The 12,567-nt window shown below is 38.9% G+C and overlaps 1 protein-coding gene across 3 annotated transcripts in view; it reads left to right on the plus strand.

Moving 5' to 3' along the window:
- Positions 1–901: 901 nt before the first annotated feature.
- Positions 902–12,567, plus strand: part of LOC127416046 (discoidin, CUB and LCCL domain-containing protein 1-like) — a 45,103-nt gene continuing 33,437 nt past the window's right edge. For 2 of the 3 annotated variants that reach the window (XM_051655152.1, XM_051655153.1), the window contains exons 1-4: positions 902–1,082; positions 5,742–5,960; positions 8,975–9,118; positions 12,257–12,308. In XM_051655152.1, coding sequence (XP_051511112.1) covers positions 998–1,082; positions 5,742–5,960; positions 8,975–9,118; positions 12,257–12,308 — 500 coding nt within the window. In that variant the 5' untranslated portion in view covers positions 902–997. The remainder of the gene's footprint in view (positions 1,083–5,741; positions 5,961–8,974; positions 9,119–12,256; positions 12,309–12,567) is intronic. The other variant, XM_051655154.1, reaches the window with a different exon arrangement.

Consider the following 12,567-nt stretch of genomic DNA (forward strand, 5'->3'; position numbering starts at 1 on the left):
CTACATCAATCTGTCTTACACCTATACTATAATCAGTAAATATACAATACATACACTATAGGGCCTACAGTACAGACTAATTTTACAAATTACCTCACAAAACTCAGTATCTATACTGTACAAATGATCTATTCTATATTTATTAACAATACTATGCACTGTACTTTTACTCTACATGCTATATACACTATGCACTCAATAATATTACACTCAGTATCTATAATATACTTATATACTAGTAGGCTACGTACATATACTATAATATAGGCTACTGTATACTATCCTACAATCTACAGTAATGCACTATAATAATATATATACTACATTCATACTAAATATATAATTTTCATACTATATAATTTATCCATTAATATCTACTCAAAATAAACTGGCTACACTATCTATGCTATAGCCTTTTCAATATACTATAGCCTATTGCATTGGATACTACATATTAAGTAGCTATACTCATAGGCTACTGCATATCTTTCTTTTTAAACTATGTATCTTACATATCTTTTAAATTATATATACTATACTTAGTTTTTATGCTAGTATAGGCCTACTTACAATAGACATACTAACAGTACTGAACTAATAGTTACTGTATGTAACTATACTGAATTCAGTAGTGTATCTATACCATGTATTTAAAGGCTATTTACTAACAATACTACTGTATGATGTGTACCTTTACTATGCATGCTATTTAAGCTATACTACTGAAATATACTACACTGACTCAGTAAATACTCTTTCAGTGTCTGATAGTGAAGTTACCGACTGACTGATACAAGCCAGACCCGTCAGACTGGTCTAGTGACCGCTTGGTGCCGCCTGTGGGGAAAACACGGAGGAGTTCATTCAAGGCGCTTGAGGAGCGTGGGTTGTGGATACACAGACACACGTACACGAGTATTCTCCCGGTAAACATGCTCCCGTGAAGCTTCTCCAATGTGCCTTCGCGTTTTTCTCTCTTATTTCAAAGAGGTTTTACATGGAGATGTCTGGACTTATTTTACTGCATGGACTGATTCTCGCTTGTTTAACAGTTCACCCGCTTGTGCTCGCCGAGAAACCGGGTAAGTGAACAAAAGGGATTTGGGTCTGATGTTTGGAGATCTGCGTTTCGAGGCGGTTAAGGTTACTGACTGAGGACTTTTTTGCTGTTCATTTGTAACATCCATCGGTACTTTTGTATAATTGAAAGTGCACTTACAACAGCCGCCTATGAGGAGTTACGGTGTTGCAAACTTTGCTGCATTAGTTTCAAAAATTCCGGTTAGAAATAGTGTAATTGGATGAACCATTAAAACAGGATCTGTGTTTGTCTTTTTGCTTACCTTTACCAGCTGGTACATGGTTAAAGTGTTTATGAACAGTGACTACTGTATGTTGCATGTTGCTCCTTTAAACTCAAGCTTTGCTTCCAACCGGTAAACCTGGGCATATAACATGTAAACACATCTAAAACCTTTAAACCTTCTCTTTTTTATAACCTCACATTTTTACATTTTCATTTTAGAGTAGATTTAGTGCTTGAAAGGATAAGTGTCAACTTTGGCTGGTAAGAAAATGTGCTTCTACACACCAGACACAGCAGTTGACACAACATGCAGGCAGTGGCTACCTACCCATGTGGACAACTTTCCCTGAAATCACACTCTCAGTGGACTGCATTGCCATCAAAGTGTTCGGAAACGTGCCTGGATGTTCCCTTGACGGATTAGATAGTGCTTTGACCATGCAACTTGAGGTGATCTACTTAGATGCTCCTATACTACTAATTTGTCATTTAGCCAATGCATTTTTCCAATGCAACTAACATATTGCATGGGAGTCCCCTCTAAGTGGAATTAAGTGTCTTGATGTAGTTGATGGGTCTATCACCTTAAGAAGTTTGAATCAGTTGCATTTTAGCTACCAGCAGATATTTAACCATTATGCTTCATCCATCGCCAAAAGAGCAGCTGTATTCTTAGTTTACTATTATGGAGAACTATCCTATTAGTATCTCTTGGTGGCATTATTGTTGCAATGCAGCATGTGTGATAGTGTGAATGGCTTCAACTAGTGTGAACTGATATTTGATGTGTATTAGGAGATTGTTGCATTGCATGTACATGCAGAACTCTCAGTGTTGTGAATATTTTGTTTGCCGCCCTGGGGCCAAAGACAGCCAGGTGTTCCTGAGCATGTTGAAAGGGGTGGTTTTGGAGCTGAGCTGTGATCTCTTTCGGAATGAATGGAAAAGCAAGCTATTTTTGCAGCAAAACATTTGTTGCTTATTTTGGCATATTTAAAGGGATAGTTCACCCAAAAACATGTGGTCACCATTGGGTACATTGTGGCCCATTGTTTGTTTGTATGTCCGTGATTAAGGTGTGATGTAATTTCCCTGCCACCTCTCCTAAGGTGGGACCCTCCACTTTACATTTTCCATGCATACATTTTGCACAAACCAGCCCTACATCTGGATTTCAGCCGCCACCACAATGGACACTGTGTGTTTGCTAGAATTTATCACTGACGTGATACTACCTAAGGGTCAAAGAAAGCTTAGTTTCCCTGGTTAGTGCACCCTGGCTAACATTCCCGTAGAAACACTGTGTTTTACATGTTCTACAGAGCTATTTATGGGGTATGTCTGTTCATTCTTCATAATGTCATTTTAGAATGCCTTCAATGCCACAAAAGTCTTGGGTCTCTGGCACTGTTATGTGCATACATCAGCGGCATGTTCTTGCAGGGCTGTTGGTGACCCAGCTGTCTGGTAGGAAAGGAAGAGTTGGTGCTGCTGTGTGCTGTCACAGGCATGAGTGCCTTTACTGTGGGAGACAGTGGCATAACAGGGCCATAACATATTAGACCTGTACATCTGGTATGAACATCAGTTTTGTGCAGTCAGATTACTTGTGGACAGCGCTAAAAACTGGGGATGCATGATATACCGGCATCATATTGGTTATCGCCTGATATTTATTATTTTTTTTTAGCGCTATCGAAATATGTTTATCGACCGATATTGGAAATTTAACTGCGGATCCTGCATGTTTTAGATTTAGATTTTGTCATCATATTGTGCTAAATTAAGTGTTAAAGCACTTTCAGGGTCCCTCTGCTATTTTTGAGGACTTATATTTTCTCTCAACCAATATGCTTTTGCCTACAACAGATTTTAAAAGGAATAGGCTTTACATTATAATGTTTTGATGCACAAAGTTTACTTGTAACATACAAAACTATTTATACAAGTTGTTATTGTGTTTTTATGTTTTTTTATCACCCATTTATCGGTTATCGGACAGAATTTCAATATTAATGCATCCCCCTAATAAATACAGGTGTACATGGGGTTCAAAAAGTTTTTTGATCTGATCACTCAAACTACATTTGGAGGTAATTTAAAGATATTGTACCACATGCATTTGTAATGTATTGCATCTGTCCTGATGTGTTTCGGACAACAGTGAATGCCCACTTATTCATCTGTCAATCAATCATTGCGCTTTAACAAGAGTTTTAAACTTTTTAGGATATGTACAGCTTTAGTGACTGCTTTAAAGACAACATTTTGATGGAAATTTGACTTCTGCATGCTGCTTGAAATGTCACATTTGCTTTGAGAGTAAAATTTGGAAGTTAATTTGGAAGCAACAGTGCGATGACTTTTCAGTCTTCTTTGTTTTGACTTAACATGCAGTAACAAATGGTCGACCAATAAGGGTTTTTTTTAACCCTTGTGCACTGTTCGGTCATTTTTTATGATATTCTTTCTTTATTCTTTAATAAAAATGGCACATGGAGTGGCTCAATGCTTGGTTACTTTTCCTGTGTTTGCCATTCGATGAGTTTAGGCTGCGTGACCAAAAAAAGAGACACCTGTGTTGTTCGAGGTTAGATTTGACCGACCATAGGAAATGAATGGGTGAGACTATAACATAGAGCAGTTTTTTTGTTTTGTTTTTTTTTTTTTGGTAATTTGTCAAATAAAATCAGTAATTCAGCCCCAATACAACACACATAGACAGAAATTAAGAGGTGAGACTATGACACATCCACAATGCTGAACATATGCATACACACACAAACACACACACACACAACTTATAGAAGTGTAGGTTTTTACTGTGGTGAAATTAACATGCATTTGCTTATTTTTATATACAAATTAATGGTGTCTTTGAGAAATTTCAAGGTAGATAAGATCTAAATAGCATAAAATCCCCCAAAATGCACAACGTTAGTGTTTTTACTATATTAAAGTTAGTGTTATTACATTTCTTTCAAAAAAAATGAAAAAACGCTTTTATTGTTTTCGTTCAGATTTGACCGCCAGCAATACAAGTGTGAGTCTAAAAATAACAGTGCACAAGGGTTGAATAAGATGTACATCAAATTACTAAAATTGAATGAACACTTAATTATTACATTATTAAAAAAAAAAAAAAAATAAATAAATTCTCCCAAAATATTTGAAAAAGAATATTTGAAATGTATAAGAATTAATTTTAATAGTGGTGCATTGATCAGGAAATTTGCTGATACCAATCACTGATATTTTAACACTGTGATCGGCCGATACCGATCCAATCACCAGGGGCGGACTGGGAAGAAAATTCAGCCCGGGATTTTACATAGAAACTGGCCCGAGGGGTGGGGGGTTGCTGTCCTTTTCTGCATATCGTGGAGCCGTTTTGTGGCGCATTCTGCATAACCCATGGCCCCATTTCATGGCCGGCCCACTGGGAATAGTCCCGGTTCTCCCAATGGCTAGTCCGCCACTGCCGATCACCGATATTTATTTTTAAAGTGCCCATGCCACACTTTTACAAGTTATATGCTGCAGTTATGTTTATGCCCCACACTGTAAATGACATATAATTTACATTAATTGTGAAATGCTAACACTATTAGTACTATTTTCAACAATAGTTCTGTTGTCACTATCAAAGATCATTGTGACATACTGGCAACCAGTAAACACCAGGAGAGCATCACACACAGTAGAGATACATTAAAAATAAGAGAGATATATCCATTACAAGCTCAAAAATATCTATCGGTCTATCACTAGCAGTAACGCACTGTCATAGTAAGTGATGTATGTAGTTACGAATCACAGACCCTCCGCTCAAAATCTGATCATAAGTGGTCACAGGAGACACATTTGAGACATATGTTACTACCAGGTGTAAACAGGACCTCAGTGAACAGGGGCCAAAGTGTGAGACTCTGACACATATATGCACAAATGCACATAAGCGAACACTAACCCCCCTGCGTGGGAGCCCTTAACATGGGCTCATCCACATGGCCTGTGACTGGCAGCTGAAGGTTTCTAACACCCCACCTTTGTGAGCATGTGTGAGCAAAATCACATTTCCTCTCTAATGAGGGTCCTGTCTTATCTCATCACCAGTGAATAAGTCTTCTTTTGCTTCTAGTTACAAAACTTAAGTTCAGGTCTGCTTCAGTAGAGACTGCATATTGTGTTTGGACTTGTCTCAGGGGCCAGAGGCATGTACGTGTTGAAACACTGATTTAATTAAACTTTCTGCTGGCCTTTTTCTGACTAGTGACACTACACAAAATTAAAAGAATTATGAGTGGTTTCTCTAATACTTACCTCGTCTTCCATGGATTCTTAATGCTTGTGAGTTCTGTTCCTCCTAAGTTTGAATTCATCATGGTTCATTGCAACAGTGTGTCTAATGTCATGATCTCTGTTATTTTTCTAGATGATGGTTGTGGTCATTATGTCCTGGGTCAAGAGAGTGGTGTCCTGTCCTCCAAGAACTACCCAGGAACATACCCCAACAACTCGTGGTGTGAATGGCGAATCCGTGTACCCATCGGCCACACGGTCATCCTCAAGTTTGGAGACCTGAACATGGAGAAAAAGGACTGTGAGACGGACTATTTGAAGGTTCTGATAGGATCCTATGGAGTGGAAAATGGTGAGCTGACTGAATCATTGACTTGATTGAAACTGGTGTTTAAATATTAGGTATAGATGTTGCTTTCTCAGATATGAGCTGTTCTCCATGATGGTAAAGAATCACTACCCATTTCTGTTTTAAAGGTGCCCTCTCTAATATCTACCTTAAAGAAGCTTATTTAAAATATTTAAAAAAATATATATAAGTGGAATATTTTAATGATAACAGTATAAAAGAAACATTGTTAAGACTTTGCTCAGGTTGTGATCTCTTTTGCAATGTTGACATATAGAGTTGATCATATGGTGTTTAGTCAGTCTACTGTCCTCCAGATAACATTTCTGTGAGGAAATCTTATTAACTTGCCTCAGATCAGAGCCTTACCATGAGCTGGCATCAGTCACCGATTGATAAAATTGCTGTAAAGGAGGAGGAAACCACAGAATCCAGGATGTTTCGGAATTTATTGTGAAATACGACATGCTGTCAGTTCCTACTTGGCTTCACACGAGTTCCTCGTTTCCCAAATTATGTTGTCACTTGATATCAACCACTTCTGGTATCTTTCTTTAGAAACTGACATCTTTGCTATTTTTTCGTAATTCATAAGAATGCTGCAACCATAGAATATGTATATTAGGACTCTTTTCAACATCTAGATAGATAGGTCCATCCATCCATCCATATCATGCATCCATATACATCAACCATCCATCCATCTTTGTACATCATCTATCCATCCGTCTGTCCGTCCGTGTACATCATCCATCCATCCATATCATGCATCCATATACATCATCCATCTTTGTACATCATCTATCCATCCGTCTGTCCGTCCGTCCATGTACATCATCCATCCATCCATCTATCATTACTCTTTCTTATCCATCCATCCATCCCTCTTTCTTATCCATCCATCCATCCATCCTGTTAAAGTTTCTTTGAGCTCTGTGTCTGTAACCACAAACATGAAAATAATTTAAAAATTATGCGTGAAATAGAAATTTTCAGAAGTTTAAGAGAGTTTGATTTGTACATTGATAAATTATTCATCTTGATAAACTTATGATGCAATGAGCACTTATACAGTTTATATAAAAATACTCCCCTGCAGAATGCAAATTTTTAACATCAAGAAAACAAATTCCTTGTCAAATTAGAATGATATCTTAGTTTTACATGCTATATATATATATATATATACACACACACACACACACACCACCAATAACATTAGAGTAACAGCAGTAGGAATGCACAGTAGAGACATACAGTACAGGGACCAGCAAAACCAAGCAATAATGTTGCTGCATGTGTGAACAGGGCTTGACTTTTGAGGCTATCATCTTTTGGCCCTGTCTGGTATTGCGGATCCACGCCTAAACCTAGGGTCTTTCTTCATTGCCCCTGCAAAAAAATGGCACAAAACACAAGCTGCCCTCTCTTGTCTTGGACCCACAGATGATTAACTCTGGAGGAACCACTTTACTGCCTGTATTGAAGGGCAGGGAGGAGATTCAGATAACACTGTGCGATGGGTCTTTATTAAAGCCAGAACCATCGTGTTGACGACCTCTCAATAGAACATATGGCACCAGAAGACCCTTGAGGGCATAAAACTTCTCACACTTTGTCTGGTTCCTCCCCTGCCAACCTTTTAACCACAAAATCCATCAGTCGAGCCTGAGCCACATCCAATGATCAAAGCGACCAGCCAGGGCATGGCTGGAATTCCTCGCTGAGTGACTCCTAAACGATGGTTGAGATACATTGGATGACTAAAGCTTTGTGCTTGTGCAAAGTTTGACGGTTGCGTCATTCGCACTTCTCAGTGTTTTGACCCTTCTGTGCGTTTGGTTGTTTAAGAAGTTCAGAGTGCTCTGATAATCATCAGAACTTATTAAACACCCTTCAGTCAGAAGAAGTGTCTGAAGTTTTTCACAGGAATCTGTCTTTGGTATCATAAATGATCACACCTACATCTTTTGTGCAGAGCAGGTTTTCCTGATTTAAAATATTTAGTATTTGCTATACAACTGTGCTGTTGCATTGATTTCTTTTATAACTAGATCTGGGTGCAAAATTAACTTCCAAAACTTCATGGTATTATTGCCACAAAGCAATCAATATATAGTTGATACAGATATAGTTTTTGGATTTTTGATGGCTAAACAGCGAAAGCGTCTTGCCAGAATAGAGTCCTAGACTTATGACTATAAAAGAAAAATGGCATCTTATAGTATATTCAATTATAGAGTTAAAAGTTTTAAGATGCACAACAATTACTCAGCTTTTCCTTAATAGAACAATTGAATTTTCAATTTGATTCGCTTTTGTCATTTTTTTTTTTTTTTTATTTATTTTTTTTTTTCAATTTGGAATGCCCAATTCCCACTACTTAGTAGGTCCTCGTGGTGGCATAGTTACTCACCTCAATCCGGGTGGCAGAGGACAAGTCTCAGTTGCCTCCGCTTCTGAGACCATCAGTCTATTCATCTTATCACGTGGCTCATTGTGCATGACACCGCGGAGACTCCCAACATGTGGAGGCTCATGCTATTCTCCGCGATCCAAGCACAACTTACCACGCACCCCACTGAGAGTGAGAACCACTAATCGCGACCACGAGGAGGTTACCCCATGTAACTCTACCCTCCTTAGCAACCGGGCCAATTTGGTTGCTTAGGAAACCTGGCTGGAGTCACTCAGCACACCCTGGATTCAAACTCACGACTCCAGGAGAGGTAGTCAGCGTCAATACTCACTGAGCTACTCAGGCCCCTATTTGGTTTTCTTTTTATAGGATTAGACAATATTTATGTTGTGATATACATCATGTATGCTGCATTTGTTGCACTAAAATGCTAAATATTTTGCTAAGAGTGCAATTGCTAAAGATTTTATCAGTACAATTCAATATGTAAAAGCTGCTCAAAGATATGCAACAATCTTGGACCCTGACTTACACCTTCATGCAAATGCCTCAACATGAATATAATTCCTAATGTAAGTGAAATTTTTGACTTTTCTAGTATTCTGGGAGTACTGCGGTGGTCCAATGCCCAAACCTACTCAGATACACACAGATTCCAGTGAACTGACTGTTCACTTCCGTAGCAGCCAGCACATCTCTGGTAGAGGATTCCTGCTGTCATACTCCACCGAAAACCACAAAGGTAACATTATTTTCAAAGCAAAAGGCTGGTCAAACTAATGCGCAGCACATTCTCGAGTAAACATTAAAAAGATGAATCTGTTGATATCTATTAGTAACTGAAAGGCGGCGCTTCCATTCCTACAGCCGCCATATTGAGCATTGCGATGCCTCAATCAAAATGGTGACAGTAATGGTGCGTTCCAAACAACTCAGAACTCTGAATTTCCCACCTTCTGTTAGAAAATAATGACTGGAACACCGCTCGAAGTCGAACATCTGACTTGTGAAGTCGGGGTAGATCGATCAACGCTGAACTCAACAAGAAGCATCAATTGACATCATTTCCAAGATGGCGGTGCCCAACGAGCATAAGGCGGAGCTGGGTTTTGTGAAACATAAAAACAAACTTTTAAATATTTTCACTGCACGAAATCTATAAACATGCAATATACAAACATACAAGAGGATATTAAGAATAATTTGTGTATCAGTCACTGCCTACTGCTACTCGATAGCCAGCTAGCTAGCTAGCATCTGGAAGACTGTGTATGCCATTATATTTAATGTGTGTACATTTGACTGCAACGTGTGATTGACTGGAAAGCATTGAGGTCGGAAGTAGGACATTTCAACTCTGGGATTCCCACCTCCGACTTTGTCTGGTACGCGGCATAAAGTGGGACTACAGGTGCATCTCAATAAATTAGAATGTCGTGGAAAAGTTCATTTATTTCAGTAATTCAACTCAAATTGTGAAACTCGTGTATTAAATAAATTCAATGCACACAGACTGAAGTAGTTTAAGTCTTTGGTTCTTTTAATTGTGATGATTTTGGCTCACATTTAACAAAAACCCACCAATTCACTATCTCAAAAAATTAGAATACATCATAAGAACAATAATAAAAACATTTTTAGTGAATTGTTGGCCTTCTGGAAAGTATGTTCATTTACTGTATATGTACTCAATACTTGGTAGGGGCTCCTTTTGCTTTAATTACTGCCTCAATTCGGCGTGGCATGGAGGTGATCAGTTTGTGGCACTGCTGAGGTGGTATGGAAGCCCAGGTTTCTTTGACAGTGGCCTTCAGCTCATCTGCATTTTTTGGTCTCTTGTTTCTCATTTTCCTCTTGACAATACCCCATAGATTCTCTATGGGGTTCAGGTCTGGTGAGTTTGCTGGCCAGTCAAGCACACCAACACCATGGTCATTTAACCAACTTTTGGTGCTTTTGGCAGTGTGGGCAGGTGCCAAATCCTGCTGGAAAATGAAATCAGCATCTTTAAAAAGCTGGTCAGCAGAAGGAAGCATGAAGTGCTCCAAAATTTCTTGGTAAACAGGTGCAGTGACTTTGGTTTTCAAAAAACACAATGGACCAACACCAGCAGATGACATTGCACCTCAAATCATCACAGACTGTGGAAACTTAACACTGGACTTCAAGCAACTTGGGCTATGAGCTTCTCCACCCTTCCTCCAGACTCTAGGACCTTGGTTTCCAAATGAAATACAAAACTTGCTCTCATCTGAAAGAGGACTTTGGAACACTGGGCAACAGTCCAGTTCTTCTTCTCCTTAGCCCAGGTAAGACGCCTCTGACGTTGTCTGTGGTTCAGGAGTGGCTTAACAAGAGGAATACGACAACTGTAGTGTCTGTGTGTGGTGGCTCTTGATGCCTTGACCCCAGCCTCAGTCCATTCCTTGTGAAGTTCACCCAAATTCTTGAATCGATTTTGCTTGACAATCGTAAGGCTGCGGTTCTCTCGGTTGGTTGTGCATCTTTTTCTTCCACACTTTTTCCTTCCACTCAACTTTCTGTTAACATGCTTGGATACAGCACTCTGTGAACAGCCAGCTTCTTTGGCAATGAATGTTTGTGGCATACCCTCCTTGTGAAGGGTGTCAATGATTGTCTTCTGGACAACTGTCAGATCAGCAGTCTTCCCCATGATTGTGTAGCCTAGTGAACCTAACTGAGAGACCATTTTGAAGGCTCAGGAAACCTTTGCAGGTGTTTTGAGTTGATTAGCTGATTGGCATGTCACCATATTCTAATTTTTTGAGATAGTGAATTGGTGGGTTTTTGTTAAATGTGAGCCAAAATCATCACAATTAAAAGAACCAAAGACTTAAACTACTTCAGTCTGTGTGCATTGAATTTATTTAATACACGAGTTTCACAATTTGAGTTGAATTACTGAAATAAATGAACTTTTCCACGACATTCTAATTTATTGAGATGCACCTGTATACTCACCATATTTGGCCTTATAATTTTTCCCATTCCCTTGTATGTGAGTGGGCCGTCTCACCCCCTTAAAATGTATCTGATTACATTGTTACAGATTCATAGATGGGACGTCTTCATTTCGGCCAAAATACGGGGTGTCCCGGGTAATATGGGCAACCCTACAGATTCATAAAATAATCTAGGCTGAAATGTTCCACATAAACAGTTAAGATCTGACTAAAATTACCTTGTTAAAAAAACAAAAAAACAACACTTAATTCGCTCGTTTTTATTTATTGAATCCTCCAGAAGGATATGCAGAGCGGCAGGTGCTACACACAACCAGAAACAGTTCAAACTTTGGTGAACTTTATCATATTTTACTTTTGGTGTTTAGAAATAGTATCTATCTGGCTTTCTCCTTATTACCCCAATGTGATTTGGCAAGCTAAGTTTCTGATCACCCAGTATGGACAGTCTTGTGAAAATATATTAATTTGAAGTAAGAAAGTTGGGGAAGTTCTGAACAAGTCATTTTTCAACTTTGTTTCAATCTGTCTTTTTGGGCTATGTAGGAAGTTACAGGATGTTTTCATAGTTCATCAAGCTCTTTTATCAAAAGATGATGTAAACTTTGATTTCTCTTGATATGACCCCTTTAAACTCTCTCTTCATGTGCCTGTGACTTCTTGTCATCTTTTCGTTTTGGTCTTTATTGTGTGTGTGTGAGTGGGCTTTATGAGTGGGATGTGTTTGTTCATCCCAGGCTTTGAACAGGAAGTGGGCCTGTCATCCTGTTGTGATGCTTATGTCCTGTTGTTCTTGTTGTTGTTGTTAAGTCAGTGGATCTGTTTCCTTTTGGAGACACTTCTCATCTGCTCCATTTTTACCCTCATTGTGTGGCCTCCTCTGCTTTCCTCCACAGAGCTGCTGACATGTCTAGACAGAGGCAGTCATTTCCCTGCTTCAAAGTACAGGTAAGTGTGTGTGTTGTGAGAGACTGAGAGTGTGTATTAGCTTGTACGCCTTTGTCGGGACATACCGGTGTGGAAAAAAGTCTGCTGTATGCACAATTCAAACTATGCAATGGGAATGTATCCGATCCATCAGACATTGCATAATTAAAAAGAAAACTTGGATAATGGTCATAATTATGCAGACATTTGTGCTGTTCCAAAACCTAGTGAACTGCCTGCCTAGGCTGCTTTTTAAAGGGATAGTTCACCCAAAAATGAA

This window comes from Myxocyprinus asiaticus, chromosome 25 (assembly GCF_019703515.2).
Source record: "Myxocyprinus asiaticus isolate MX2 ecotype Aquarium Trade chromosome 25, UBuf_Myxa_2, whole genome shotgun sequence".
Taxonomy (NCBI): Eukaryota; Metazoa; Chordata; class Actinopteri; order Cypriniformes; family Catostomidae; genus Myxocyprinus; species Myxocyprinus asiaticus.